Source organism: Neopsephotus bourkii, unplaced genomic scaffold (genome assembly GCF_033783945.1).
Source record: "Neopsephotus bourkii isolate Nb327-2 ecotype Australia unplaced genomic scaffold, CSIRO-AGI_Nbou_v1 NB_272, whole genome shotgun sequence".
NCBI lineage: Eukaryota > Metazoa > Chordata > Aves > Psittaciformes > Psittacidae > Neopsephotus > Neopsephotus bourkii.
The window spans coordinates 1,854,061-1,870,615 of NW_026900781.1; the positions used below are offsets into that span (position 1 = coordinate 1,854,061).

Sequence of the window (16,555 nt, forward strand, 5' to 3'; positions counted from 1 at the left end):
TATCAGTATCAAATCACGTTTTCATTTGTTGACCACAGAAAGGCCAATCTGAGCTTTCACAGATTAAACAAAATGAACAGCACTGCCATCCCACACACATGCAATCTGCGATACAACTACCCAAAACCTTAGCTCTCCCACTACTCGTTTACAAGGCATCTACCAACACCAGTTAGACATTGCTAACATAGGGTTTAAGAATGAAAAACTGGGGGAAGTAAAAATAACCAACATGTCAAAACCTGAAATAGATACAGGGCTGGAAAGGAAAAAAAGCGACAGACAAAGCTGACAGGGACCAGGGTGAACAATGGACAGAGCAATGAGAAAAAATACTGTACTGAATACCAGTTTGTTCAATCACTTCTGTCCAGTACGTGCTGTACTGCTTGGTACTGAAGCTAAACATAAAGATTTATTTGCGTTTCATTTACAGATTACCTTTAACTAATTAAGACATCTCAGTGAACATTACTAGCAGTTTTATTAGTTTCATGTTAAAAAACATTTCTTAATATTCATTTCAGATTAATTGTTAAGAGGATATAACTAAGAAATATTTCTTTCCTCCAGGAAGAATCACAGAATAATAGAACAGTTGGGGTTGGAAAGGATCATCAAGTTCCAATCACCTGTCATGGGCAGATACACCTCACACTAGACCACGTCACCCAAGGCTCTGTCCAACCCGGCCTTGAACACTGCCAGGGATGGAGCATTTACCAGTTCTTTGAGCAGCCTGTTTCAGTGCCTCACCATCTCATGGTAAAGAACTTCTTCCTTATATCTAACATGAACTTCCCCTGTTTAAACCCATCCCCCCTTGTCCTATCACTACAGTCCCTAATGAAGAGTCCCTCTTTGGCATTCCTGCAGGCCCCCTTCAGATAGTGGAAGGCTGCTATGAGGTCTCCGCACAGCCTTCTCTTCTCGAGGCTGAACAGCCCCAAGTTTCTTAGCCTGTCTTCATATGGGAAGTGCTTCTGGCTCTCATTGTCCTCATGGCCCTCCTCTGGACTAGCTTCAATAGCTCCATGTTCTTATGTAGAGGACACCAGAACTGTACACAGCACTCCAAGTGGGGTCTCCAGGTTTTCCTGTTATACTTGATTGATAATGCCTTGAAAGACACTGCCTACCTAAGGCTCATCTTTTATTTTTTAAGACCTCAACTGTCTGAATGGAAAAGAAAAACATAGCTGACAAGGCCCCCAACATGGCATACACAAACTTCAGCTTTCAGCCATAAAAACCTGACTGAATTTATTCAACATAGAAAGTTAAGAAGCATGAGCATTTCAAAACTCTACAATTACTCTGTATTTCACACTTCATTAATAATCAAAATTAATACAGCAATAACAATTCAATTGTGGCTCTATTTTGCACATAAACTACCAGCTATAGAAAAGCAATTAATTATTTTATACAGAAGAAACAGCAATGATGATAGGTTCAGGCTAACCTGAAAACTTCAAGGCATTCAGCAATGGAACATCTCGCATACTGAATGCAGCATTCAGAATCTCATCTTTAAATTTTGTAATGGTAATCCTAATCACAATACTTTTGTTCACTGCATCAAAGTGGAAGATACAAATTCTACGGATTATTAAAAAGATGTAAATATCAAAGAAAAACATAATGGGTTAAAAATGGTCTTTACATTAAATTCTAGTGCATTCAGCTTGTAGCAGCTCTCGAATGTACTTATCCCAACAGGAATCTAGGCAGTAACTCTGACCACAGCATCAGCAAACCCATTCAAAAAAGCTTCCCAGAAGGATCAACAAACACAGGGTATTTTTGTTCATTTGGGTCAAGCCAAGACTCCATCTCAACATTTAAGGACACAACACTGCTATGAACTGAAAGGAATCCAGCATTCTCAAACCCGTCTGATTGGAAATCAGACACAGTTTCACATTTTTAACCCTCCTCCTTTTGGTTTTTTTAAGGCAGCACTTCCCCTTCATCACTCCATGTCAAAAGAAAAAAAAAAAACTGAACTAAAATTTTCGAAGTACACACAGTAGTTCTCTCCAATAAAAATAGCTCAAAATACATCTGGTAAGACAATGAAACACTGTTTTGTATGACAGCGTGTGACCTTCAAAATACTGTGCCTATCAATAAAAATCAGTTTCTCTGATTTTTTTTCAGAAAAAAAATTCACATTGTCTTACACATAGTATAGAATAAATGTGTATTTACATCAGACACCACCACTTAAGAAGCTGATGCATTTTCCTGCTGCACTTTTAACACTTTCCTCAGTTCTCAAGAAGCCATACTTAGATAGCAATTTTATTTCTGACCACAAAACATCCTGGATATCGTAAGCAAAGTTTTTCACTACTCAGAGAGACCTCCCCAAGATAAGCATGAAGCCACAACAGTACCATTTGGAATAGTGTCGTCTGAACAGATCCCTCAGAGTCGACTGCCAGATTCTGTGCTATGCAGGCTTAGCTTTCAAAATAAGATGATATCAACTCTCTATATGTCTCTGGGAAGCAGGTAACTCTTGCCATTCACTGTAACAAACTCTCAAGGGCACTGATTCAGAAGCATACTGGAAGCAATTGCAGCTCTATTGATGGGTAGTTCAACATAGAGAGGCCATTAACGGCTACAGAGCTGATACTATCTCAAGCAAACAAGATGCTTGGAAAACAAGCAAGCTTGGAAACAGTGGAAAAAAGAGATGCATGTTCTGGTTTACCTAAAAATCCTATGCAGGTAGCAAAAAAACCCTCCTCATACCTAAAATATTGCATTATCATGCATGATACTTCTTCATATGAAGCAATAAAAACATAAGAGTTAAAAATTCATGTGCTTGTCCTTATGTCAACAGTATTCACCTTGAAGAGGCTGCTCACCTGCAACTGCAGCTAGAACAACATTTTGCAAAATCTTGACTTAGAAAATAATTAAACATGCAGTGAAATTTATTATCCATCATGAGCCCAGACTCAACCAGGACTATCTCATATTCAGATTTGGAAAAAAAAGGCAGTAAAAACATTAATAGATACTATTACACACCTATTAGATGAGGAAAAAAGCAAAAGAGGAAAGGGGAAATGCAACTTCAAAATTAAATAAATCTTTCCTTAAATGACAATAACAATTAAATAGATATCCAGTCTTCCTATAGATTAGCTATATATTTTTGCAGCTTCCCTGCTAGCACTGACATAAATCCATTACACAAGTTTCAGGCTACTGGCTTCATGCCTACAAACTTTTAGGTACTTGTAAACAGCATGTAAACACTTGATCAACACTCCAAAACTTTTCAGAAAAAATAAGTCAAATGATCTACTACTGAACTAAACAGAAATTCTAATACAAATAAGGCATCAGGTTTTTACAAATCATCAACTTCCAAGGAGAATGCATGTTTCATACTCAGTACATGAAACGTTTACCTGGTACTGAAGTGCAAGGTCCTACACCTGGGTCGGAGCAATCCCAGGCATAGCTACAGGTTGGACAGAGAAGAGATCACAGCAGCCCTGTGGAGAAGGACTTGGGGGTGCTGGCTGATGAGAAAATGAACATGAGCCGGCTTCAGAGTGTGCTTGCAGCCCAGAAAGCCAACTGTGTCCTGGGCTGCATCAAAAGGAGCGTGACCAGCAGGTCAAAGGAGGTGATCCTGCCCCTGTACTCTGCTCTTTTGAGACCTCACCAGGAGTATTGTGTGCAGTTCTGGTGTCCTCAACATAAAAAGGACATGGAACTGTTGGAATAACTCCAGAGGAGGGCCACGAGGATGATCAGGGGACTGGAGCACCTCCCACATGAAGACAGGTTGAGAAAGTTGGGGCTGTTCAGCCTGGAGAAGAGAAGGCTGCATGGAGACCTCCTAGCAGCCTTCCAGTATCTGAAGGGGGCCTATAGAGATGCTAGGGAGGGACTCTTCCTTAGGGACTGTAGTGCCAGGACAAGGGGTACGGGTTAAAACTTAAACAAGGGAAGTTTAGATTGGATATAAGGAGGAAATTCCTGTTAGGGTGGTGAGGCACTGGAATGGGTTGCCCAGGGAGGTTGTGAATGCTCCATCCTTGGCAGTGTTCAAGACCGGGTTGGACGAGGCCTTGGGCGATATGGTTTAGTGTGAGGTGTCCCTGCCCATGGCAGGGGGGCTGGAACTTGATGATCTTAAGGTCCTTTCCAACCCTAACTATTCTATGATTCTATGATTCTATACTTGCTATCCAAGATTCAAATCTTTACGCTCAACAAAACTGGGCAGAATCACAGAATATCTGAAGTTGGAAGGGATCTATATGGATAATTGAGTCCAACTCCCTGCTCCTTGCAGGGTTACCTAAAACTAAAATTACGAGAATCATCCAAATATTCCTGACAGGCTTGGTGTCATGACCTCTTGCTTGGGGAGGCTGTTTCAGTGACCCACCAGCCTCTCAGAGGAGAACCTTTTCCGAAAGTCCAATGTGAACTTCCCCTGACAGGATTTCATTCCCCTTCCTCATGTCCTATCACTTTTCACCAGAGAGAGGAGATCAGCACCTCCTGCTCCACTGCCCTCCTTGAGGAAGCTGTAGACTGTGATCAAGTTAATGATGTGATCATTTTCACATTTTAATAGGAAAAAAACACACCTTGAAATAAATATAATAGAACAGAAAAAAAAGCATCGTTATGTCTTTTTAATGTGTTCTCTCTGCTTGTTTTTCTTTCCTATAACATGAAGCTTTTCTGCACTAACATATCTGAATGTATCCTTCCATGTAGGGAAGGCTATAGGGTTTCTTGTATTTACTTTCTCCATATGAAAAAAAAAACCAAACCAAACCAACCAACCAAACAAAAAACCCACAAAAAAAAACCCAAACAAAAAACCACAAAGAAAACCCACAAAAACAAACAAACAAAAAAACCCCAACAAAAACACAAAAACACTAAGCCAAACAAAAAACCCCAGAACAGTATAAGATTGACAGGACATCTTGGTTTTCATCAGGTTTTCCATATTTTGGAAGTGGGCAGGAAGATACTGCAGGAGTACTAGATAACAGAAAAACCAGTCACTATTACTACTGACACTGGAGAGCAAAGATCCCCCCTGCAAAGGTGTACCTAGTCACTAGAAGAGTGACTACACAGAAACAGATGGCAAATACGCTACAAAAATCTTTAACACCTCATTATGGAGAAAATTAAGTTCTGTTGTACATTGCCACAGACAAACAGCAGCAATATGTCAATCATGTTCGCCCTCTCATGTCATATTTATCAAAGTGGAACAAGTTACAGTGACAACACATGCAACTTCAAGCATTCAGAAACCCATGAAGAAGCTATGTAATCTCATTTACCATGACGATGAAGCTAGAAATGTTTATTGATATATATTGAAATTTGGATATATAAGTCATGAAAATGACTTGAATACATTGTTTTGCTTAAGTCTAGGCAGAATTAGAGTCCCAGAAAAAGAAGGCGTACATTTCTCCCAACGTTTGTCTATGCTGAAGACTTACAAATACATTCCTGGAGATATAAATACAGCAAGACAGTGGCCAACAAAAGCTAAGTACTTCCCCTGCTTCTAGGTTCTCATGGCTAACTCCGTAACCTCCAGGAATGCCAGCCAGACTGGAAAACAAGCCCACAAACATACCTATACTTCCCTGCAACACAGGCTACAGTATTCATTTGAAAAATACTATTTTGAATAAGTTTCAAATCACATTTATATTTTTCTCATGCTGTTATCATGAAAGTGTTATTTACATAAGCTTCTCCAGCTCCGTATTCAGTCATCCAATTCCCCATAGCTACAGATGCTCAGAATTTGGTATTTACTGTCCTTTCTTCTCCATTCATGTAATGAACCACGTACTTTTCTCATTGACTAAAATATTCCTGATTACTTCTGACTTATAAATGGACAAGGCACTTTCTAGTTGTCTTCTTGTATCTGCATGCTGTGCAATACTGCATGCTAGGATTAACTGCAATCCTTACAAATAACTGGATTAATTTAACTTTACACCTGCTGTTAAGAAAAAAACAACTGTGTCACGTTACAACTCAACAAAAAAAAGCTCTCAAAATTTTAATGTAAAGCATTACTTTTCCACATGTTTTAAAACACTGTATTATGTATTGTTATTATGAAATGTTATTAAGTAATTGTGTTATTAATTATAAACCATGCTATTAAGTTTTATGACCTACAAAATGTATTCCCAACTCTCAATAAACTACAATGTCTAAATAACAATATGTGAACTCATTAACTCATCCATTCAACTGTCTTATTTAGGAACACTATGCATACCTGTTCTCCCACTGAAAACTAAACCTATCTTAATTCAAGCCAAGAACATCTATGAAGCAGCATGTCTGTTCAAGGCAGAGGACCAGTTCTGAGCTCAGCTACACATGTCTTTCAGTTTTTAAAACTAGGCAATATTTTCTTCTATTCAGGCCACTTCCAGCTCTAGCACTGGTGCATTACAAAATTTTCAGTTGAAACAATAAATATATTACTTGAAACTAAAGTTTTAAGCACACTGCAGTCACTTAGAGCTGCTCTGAAATCGATCAAACCTATTAAAAAGAGACAATCAGAAGATATTCAAGGTTTAAACATAAAAAAGCCTTTCACTTAAGTTGATAACAACTTAAGTTGTTAGCATTTGTGATGCAGTCACTAGTTAACATATGGATCTTCAGCTCAAATGAGTCGTTAATTTCACTGAAGAAATGCTGTTGATGCATCTTCCAGTCAAATACAATGTTAACTTGTTCCTCTGCTGTTAGAGTGAGCAATTGAACACTTCACTCCCGACTGGTTCTTTGGCTTAAGTCATACTCTAAAACTGAAAACTGCTTGTTCCAACAAAACACACTTCTCAACAGAATCAGAAAACATTTAATTGCATTAGTTTGAAGGCACCCTAGCTACACCAAAAGTTAAAAAACAGCCCTGCTGGGACAGAAGGGAGCTTGGAGCTGAAATACAACATTCAAAGAATTATATGCATCTTACTGAGATACCCAAGTAAAATCTTCATCAAAAGAACTCACTATTTCTCTAAATCCGTAAGCATACCTTTTCTCCATTAGGAAACTTTAGATACTTACAACATATGATCTATAAACTGCTGTAAATAATGCTGAAATAGATGCTAATGACCTACCTCACACAAGACAGATTGATCCCCAAATTCCAGTTTTCCAAATTCTAGCGTAATTCAACAGAAAGACAATCTCAGTAAATTTAATGGAAGGCAGCTTACTTACATAGCCACTAGAGTCTTCCCTACAGTCTAAAATAATTAAATTCAGGTTTAGAGATGAAGAACGTCCTGAAAAGTTTCCTAATAAAAATCAAACATCTAAGTCTCCTAGATCTGAAAAATGTACAAGCGAGCAGCTGCAAGCTGACTCTACCTGCATTCTAAGATAGCAAGGTGTAAGGCATAACAGATGTAAAGGCCAGACATATTAGTGCTAATCTTGTCTACACTAATGCATGCTGCTGAGACAGGCCCCCCAAAATACCAGGTACAGATAAACAAAAGAAAGTGGAAAAAAGGTAAGACATAATACAAAGTACATATACCAAACAAGACCAGAATAAGTAAAACAAGACTTGGATGTATTGTTTTTTCATTGGACTACAGAAAAAACAGAAAGCAAACAGACGATGAATTTCTTATATATGGTTGAAAAAAGAAAATCATCTCTATCGACTAACAATCTACGAGTTATCCAAATTCTCCAAATAAAAGGAGAGGTGTTAACAAATAAGGCACAAAATGCATTGGGAGGGCATATATATTGAAGGATTTTCTTTTATCAGAACTAATTTACTCAACTAAATAGGATTTAAACCACCAAGAAGTTTAGAAAAGTCTAGTGACTGACTAAGTTCCACTAAGGATTATTCTGCCAAGCTGCAACTTGCCGCACAATACTTCAAGAAAAGCTGTAGATACGAGCTTCAACTTGATATGCCCCCTTCCAGCTTCTCATTGGATTAACTCTCTAACACAAAGTGTGATGGGAATCACTTGCTGGCACCCAGAAAGTGAGTAACCTTTCCAGAAAAGTAAAAATAGCTTCCTCTGACAAGAAAATTAAGTTGACTTTCAAGGTCACAATAATTTTAGTAGCCTAGAAAGCCATCTGAAATAACCAATGCTGTCTTTATTACAATACTAACACAGAGGGAAAAGTTGTTCACAGCTCTCATTCACCATTTGCAATCAAACTGAAAAGCTTTTTCTCCTTTTCAAAAATGTATAAACTTTTGTATTAGTTAGATGTATTATATCCATAATTATATGATGCACTTATCCTTGAAGGCTTCAGACATAGAAAAGCACTGAATTGAGCATGAGAAGGAAGGAATCACTAATCAAGACAGCTTAGAACATTCAGCACAACAAAAGCCAGAGAATTCAGTAACTGTATTCCTTTCACTAGACAAATTTAAGCATAAGCAACTCATAAAATATATGCGTATATTCAAGTTTAATATTAATAAAAAAAGACTTCCTTGAAGATTATCAAATAAAACTTTAACTGAAATACTAGCTAGTTTGTACTTCACAGATAAGAACCTCAATATACTTCAGAAGAGAATTAGCATGTTAATAGTCTTTAGTATCTAAAATATATTTAAAAAAGTATCAACCTTTTCCACTATGATGAGGTCTCCAACTTGTATGTCTGAACTCTTAACTTGCACTTTACCTTAAAAAAAAGAAGAAATGTAATCAACTTAGGCAGTAATAGTCACAAGAATATAAATCCCAGAATTCAAGTTATACTTAAAGACATTATTGTTTTGTGAAAATATTATAAATTATACAAAATGATAGATTTCATCTGTTTGAATAATTCACTGGTTTAAAAAAAAGTCTAATTTAGTAACCAGTTAGCTGTTGCAGAAGTATTAGAGGAAAAAAAACACACATGGAAGATGCTCAAGTCTTATCTATATCAGTAACACGAGTTGTGAAATTGGAAAGTCATTCACATCCTACTAGCCGACATTTCTACTTTTGACAAATCAAGAGTTGTTAGGCTTACAGTCATGGAGAATTCTCACACACGTGTTAGTCACAGCCCAGTTACCAACAGGTAGCTTTGCTTGGCCGCTGAAGTTACAGTGTGATTGGTAACTGTGTGAAACTTGTTGGCAGTTCAGTGAAAAGAGGTGAGTTTCTCTAAAGTCAGAAGAAATGCCTGAATATTTCATTTTCGATAAAGTAAAATATAAGCTGAAAAAGAGGATTTTAATTCCCTAGAGCTGCCCATTCAGTAACTGCTGTGAGCAACTCATTCAAAAATAGACACAGCACATGTACCAATTTAATATCTGTATGTTCTACAGGGTATTAATACTTGTAAGACTGTTCAGTTTTAACATTCTTATGTGATGGACTGAAAAACTGAGACAGAGAGGTTAAGCCCAAAATCATAGAATCATAGAATGGTTAGGGTTGGAAAGGACCTTAAGATCATCAAGTTCCAACCCCCCTGCCATGGGCAGAATAAGTTATTATTTATGTTATCAGAATTCAGGAATTCTAGTCCCAGGGTTCTTGTGACAAATCCAGAAAGAGGTGCTTCTCTGAGGTAAAAACAACAAAGAAAACAACCAAAAATCCACCCCAAATCCTTGTAGACATGACAAGTCATGACATCAGGATATCCTCTACCAAGATACAACAGGTGATAAATTCAGAACCTGTTAATTCAGGATACAAACACATGCATATTTACACAGCCTGATGAGCTGAAATACACACCTATACAAAATATCTTTTCCCATCAGAACACTATCATGATTCTAAGCAGCAGGTATCTGATCAGCAGGTATCAGATGACAAGTATGTCAAAATACGGTAAGGAGTTAAGGTTCTAAATAAAAGTCAGACTGAACAAATTAGAAGACCTATAAAAGCACAGGATAAGCAGCAATTTGTTTGGAATTTAATTAAAAGTATTATTAACAGTAGATTGTTAATGTGCATTATATCATCTATCACGGTGTTATACTGACTATAAAAAGCTAAGCTAGGTTCCAAATCTATGAGACCTCATAACTCTCAATGAAGAAAGATCAGGTAGTTAACCTCAAAAAATTCCTTATACATGCATTTACACAAAGGTAGTAGGATTCATGTTATAAGCAATTATTTTCAGTACTTGCTCTTTAAAATTGCATTTCATGCAATAGGATCAGTTGCTTTATGTTTAATTCAGTCAATAATAAATGTATTCCTATAGCTAATTTTTAATACAGTTTCCATTAGGTTAGCATTTCTAAAAATGGGCTGTGTCAGAAGAGAAACAGAACTTTTGTTTGGCTTGCCTGCAAAGCTGTTTCTGAAAGCCACTCTTTGTTATTGCTAATCATCTTTTATTCCAGTTCAATTTTTCAGTTGCCAAAGACAACTCCCTCCCCACCCTCAAACACTGAACAAATTCTCTCTTCAATCTGACTCCTAACACTGCCGTAACACATTTGTGAAGGTGAAGGGAGCACCATAAGACCAAGCTACCAAAAGCTGTAGCAAGAAATGTTAGCATTTCTCTACAGGAGTTTCAAGATACCCACGGACATTAAGGTAGTAAGAACCTCTCAACACTTTCTTTTTTTTTAAATCTGAAGTAACTAAAATTAAAGCTCAACCACTGAAAGAACAGTCTGATACCAGATCAACATCCTCAGCCTGCTTAACTGCAGGACCCTGTAAATTCTCCTTATAAATTCTCAAGTTTTGAGTGGAAGTGAATAGTATATACCAGAAAAACATAGTAATGCTTACTCCGCTTTCTAAATTTGTTAGCTTTACCAAAAGGACAGCATTTCCTATTTTTTTTTTAATTCCTATGCTAGTAATTTTCATCAGTTTATCAGTGTGATAACCACGTAAAATCAACTGATTACAGTAATAACAGCCACAAATATCCTAGCTCCAGCTGGACTGCCTCGTATCTATGCCACCTACGCAGTCATGTATGACAAAAATAATTTGGAGATACTAATCAAATGCAACTACCAGCAATTTTATCAACAACTGAATTTTCCAGAATTGTGTTCTCACAGTATCATGCAGTAAAGATCAAAAGACACTAAGCCTTAGAAGACAAGAAAAGGTTTAACACTCATTTGGAACATGATGAAGGGCAGACAAAAAAAGCAAAGACTCCTGGTGCCAAGTATACCTACAGGAACTCACACTGCAGCTTTGCTTCTACTCAGTCTAGCAATCCTGGGATTTCATGTCATAAATTGAAAAGTTTCCTTATCAAACTGTTTTCTAGGTGGCTTAGTACAATCCTACAGAAAACCATCTCTATTATGCACTAACGTGTCTTTTCAAAGCACCCTGTATATCTTTGCACTTAAGGAAGTGGCCTGTGACATGCAAGACAATTATTCTACAATGAATCTGAATGGCAGGATATATTCTGTTAAAAACTAAATGGTAAAACGTGGCAGCAATTCAAAAAGTGGGTTAAAATTTTTAAAAGTCAACAAATAACACTTTCTTTTAGACCAGCAAAAATTAGATTCATTAGGTGCCATCTCAGAGAACATTAAAATAATACAATACTACATCTTAGTGAAGATGCATTTAGAGAAAAAGGAAAAAAGACACTGAATGTTATTCACTGCATAAATTATTTTTGCAAACTATTTTTTCTCTGAAAACATCTCCATAGCAAAACACTCCTCACCATCTGTGTAATTACCAATAAAAAGTCCAAAGCTGTCAGAAGTGCCTACGCATCCAGACTTTATAGTCCACCAAGGCGCAAGGCTTTTGCCTAAAGCAGCATACAGAATTATGCAGAACTGGAACACTGAAAAGTGCCTGTAGTAATTCATTTTACTCCCAACATAAAGCCTTACAAAATGAACTGCAATAACTAGAAAAACTAGTATCTCATATGCGCTAACAACCATTTCATATAAAAAATGAAATAAAGAAAATGTGGATATATATCAGAAATTACTTTTCATTAACTTTCAATACTAATTTTTATTATTCTTTGTTACTTTTTATTAATTAGCAATCGATAATTTCATATTTTTATTAATAAGCATCTGATTGCAAGCCACTCCTAAAAGAAGAGTGACTTTCAGAGCAGCATTTTCAAATTCTTTTTAATTTGCTATTACATCTATGGTACCTTTAGTACTGTCTTAAGTACTGCTTCTGGAATTGGTAATAGAGCTTGTGTCTAGCACAGAAATATAAATGTCTTGAATGAAAGCAGTCAGGTATAGACCATATGAAAGTTTCACCTGGTATCTATTAGCCCCAGTTGTCAGCATAATTAGAGTATACATCATATAATGGGGGGCTGGGCACAGGGGGAGAACTCAAAGCTACAGTGAGTCCAAGGTGAGGATGCTGAGCTTTCAGTGCAAAGTGCTGTCCTTGGGTCCTTCTTTCAAACTCCATCTTATATAGTGAACTGATGTTAGTCTTTAATCACCAAAATGAAACTCTAGAGAGAGGACTCCTAGTCCCTTCTGTGTGTACTGTCTCCTCCTGAGTGAAATGGAAAGCCTTCATTCTTTCTTACCCAGTCTCCTGGATGCTGAAAAACGTGGAACAGTTCACTTGACACTTCCTCTCTTCTGCCCTCTCTAGAATTCTATCTCACATTAAGATTTCAAGTTCTGCTTCTGCTGCTGCTGTTTCCCTAAACAATCAAATTGATACAATTCTTTAAAAATTTGTCTGTCCCAAATGGTCTCAATACCAGGAACAAAGTCATCAGTTGGTTTGAAATACTGCAACCAATAAAGACTTAATGTGGTATCTTTAGATTCAAAAATAACGTTTTTTCAATGCAATGGCTTTTTAAAAAGCAGAGGACAACCTGTTCTTGAGGAGCTGAAATGTTATAAGAGGTTTCAATACAGACTACAAATAACTGGAGAAGAATAATATTACAACGATCAAGGAACTGACAAAAATCCTATTCTAAAGTTGCAGGTAACACTTTTAAATCACTGAAAACTGCCTCCTGACAGAGACTGTTTTGCATTTAAAACTGAGTACAGAGCTCTCCAACTGCGTAAACAAATTCAAAAGTGTAAAAAAGTAATAAAAAAATTAAATCACTCTAGCTTTCCAAAACAGACTTCAACTCTCTGATTTCAAAGGAGAAACGCTAGCCTGCACACTGTGTTTTCTTCTTATGTATAGCACTTACTGGTATCTTCTCAATTTCACACAGTTCTGGCATGTATTTTCAATTTCATTACGTTCTTAAAGGCACTCTTAAAGATGTAAGTCTTTCACATTTGAAGCCTGGGTAGAATTATTTCATTAATTTCACCTCTCCTGACTTTAATTTTTTTCTTTGCTTCACAGGTTGCAAAAAGAAAGTTCTGCAACACTTCCAAAACTCATGTTAAACATCCTGAGATGAAGTGGCAGATGCATACCTGTTCTGCAACTCGCATTTTTGAGTATTATAGTTAGTTATTCTCTCCTTGATCTTTTTTCTTCAAAACTTCAGTAACACTGCATGGGTAAACCTAACTAGGAAAGGTTCAGGGCAGAACTGCCAACTTAAAGAATGGAAAGGGGAAAAAGAGCTAAAATTGTTTTACAATTTTATTACCCACTTGGTTTCTGGCAGCTTAATGAAAAATATAACAAACTGTTTATAAACTTGAAGCTGCGCCGGAAGTATAGTAGAGCCTTAGGAAAGAAAAACTAACGTCCTCTCAAATCTGCATGCACAGGTTTCAAATTTTTTCTATCCCAGTTTCTGCTCTACAAAAAGATATGCAGGTGAACTGCTCTGAAGCAGAAAAGGGCAATTAAATGGACAGGATAATTTCAGTTCTACAGGCAAATATGCCTCCTTTAGAACTTTAACTTGCATACTGTCTGAAATTGTCTATTAGGGATTTCAGGACTTTGATATTCAAAAAAGGAAAGTAGATTTTGCAAAAAACACCTCAATAAAAAGATTAAGACAGCAGAATGCATCATACACTTAGATAAAACACCATAATCTAAAGCTATAAAAGGTATAAGAATCACATGAAAGACAGACAGGTATACTTAATTGACTTGCTCACAAAAAAAAAATTCAATACATTTCCTGATTTGCATGTTTCATCACCTGCCACAAAGGACTGAAAGAGTAAAAACCATTCAAATAGCACATGTAGCAGGTGCATATCCTTGACAAATGCAGTTACACCTATCACATTCACCAAGGGATAACTTAAGACTGAGCTTTCACATGGATCAAACAGTCTATGGACATTAAGCTGGCCGTTGCTGCCTAAGTACAATTAAGTAACACTTAAAAACAAATTTCCCATTCTCCCTTGGTTTGCTTGCTCAGAGCAGCTCATTATTAGGGGAAAAAAAAACAAAACCACAACAAAAACAAAAACAACACCTGCCCTCCCCCTTCAAAAAAAAAAAACAAAAACAAAAACAAAAAAACCCCAACAAGACAACTTCTTGATTAGAACAAATACTTATTCAAGGTCTTGAATTACTAAAAATAAATTCTAAGTCTTCAAGAGTCACTGATGTAAATCCACCATCTTCAAGAAGCTGGTACTTCTTTCGCTACCAAAACACAGGTCATAAGACAGCATTCATGTTTTGCCCATTTAGGTGTTCCTGAGGCTAAGAATGACCCCACAGAAAATCAATACTGCTAGGTAGTCAGAGACTTCCTGATTTTAATCTATTGCAACACTGTATAAAAAGATTTTAAGTTCCAAATCAACTTACCATGCTATCTTTACACATGTAATTAATCACAATTAAATCCCAGTAGCTTCTCTTGCTATGAATACATTCATTTCCCTATAGTAAACAAACAATTTTGCAAAACAATTCACTAGAAATTATTAAATTCTCATTTTTATCTTCCATAAATGGTACAATTAAACCAAGGGTAACACTGAACCTTGCTAACATTAAGTTTTCCTACTGTCCAATTTGAGCAAAGTTACACTGCTTAACCTCTCTATGTCAGTTTCTCCATCTTTGAGATGGGAAAAATACCTATTCCAAGGAAAAAACTGTAAAATCTACACAAGTCATAAAATCACCAGGGAAAAAAAAAAGATGCTAGAGTAGTATAAAGTGCAGTTCCACTCTGAAAAGTGACTCTTAAGAGTGGCATCGATTTTCAGGTTTTTAATTAAATCAGTATCAAGTTTGTTCAGTCACAAGTAACAAAGCCTTCTTTCTCCAAACCATTAGCCTGTCGGTTAGTACAGTAAACCTGACTTTTTCCACTTGAAGAGTACTGCCAATATTAAAAATTGGGTGGACTATAATGGAAGCTATTTATAAAAATAGTTTACAGAAGTATGGTATTTGACTTTATTAATTTGCAAACATAAACACCTAAATCCTTCTCAAAACTTGTAAAAAACTTGGCCTGATTTTATGATGAATTTTATTATTTTTATGATGATTATTTTTATTGTGATTTTTATTATTTTATCACAGCAGAAAGTACCATTTTTTGCCTCAAAAAGATGCCTTTCAGTTTCAGAATGCCTTGATATGAAAGAATCCTGTATTATTAAAAAGGTGCAATTTATCATCTATTCATTACTTTATATATGTTTGTGGCAATGCTTAGTACAGCTTAATTTTGAGGGGGACTGCAATACTGTTTTCATTCTTAGAATAGGCCACAACTCAAAATGTTAGATTATCAATCACACCACTGTAAAAATGTCAGCAAAAAAAAAGAGCAAACAAAAAAAGTCACAAAAAAAAAACAAAAAACAAGTATTAATTAATTATGGCACTGACACCAAAACCTGTAAGTTGAAACAGACACACACATTTGTAGGTAAAAGCTGACATTCTTCAAAAAAGAGGGCATCTCTAAAGCTCTCTACCTTTCAGTTCCCAATAAAACTGTGGGGCTTTACCTATATAGGTAAAGCTACACCTATATGGGTATAGCTATTTTATACCTATTTTTAAATCTCTATTCTGTATCTAGAAAACGGCTGTATCAAAGTGACCAAATTGCTTTGACAACTTCCTTATTTCTAGGAGAAACTACAAAATGAAAAGTTTCTCAAACACACATAACCTCACAAAGTATTTCATGAATTGGGAAAGAAGATGTGAGGATTCAGAAACTTCTACTTAAATGACTAACAATTTACCAGAAACTCCAATACTGACTCTAAACAAGTGAAAAAAGCAGCAAAAGGCACCCAGTTTAGCTCTTTAAACAGCAAATGTCAGTCTCGACATTTACATCACACTGGTAACAATAAGCTATGTATGTGTTTCCAGAACTAAGAATTCTAGATCACTAACACTACTACTGGATAGGGTAGGACTGTACTGTCTATTTCAAAGATGAGTGTTAAATAGCCTACCATAACAGATCTAAAAAAATTAATAAACCAACTGGCAGGTTAAATTACAATTTTGAAAGAAAAGCCAATTAAAGTCCATTTCTTTACAGTTGTATTAAAGACTGTAAAGATCTGGAGGCCAGCAATGCAACCACTTGTGTT

The 16,555-nt window shown here is 36.3% G+C and overlaps 1 protein-coding gene across 6 annotated transcripts in view; it reads right to left on the reverse strand.

Moving 5' to 3' along the window:
* The window catches only part of ATP9B (ATPase phospholipid transporting 9B (putative)), a 167,526-nt gene that overhangs the window by 116,337 nt on the left and 34,634 nt on the right, over positions 1 to 16,555 (reverse strand). For all 6 annotated transcript variants that reach the window (XM_061346370.1, XM_061346367.1, XM_061346366.1 and 3 more), the window contains one exon: positions 8,687 to 8,745. In XM_061346370.1, the coding sequence (XP_061202354.1) occupies positions 8,687 to 8,745 (59 nt within the window). The remainder of the gene's footprint in view (positions 1 to 8,686; positions 8,746 to 16,555) is intronic.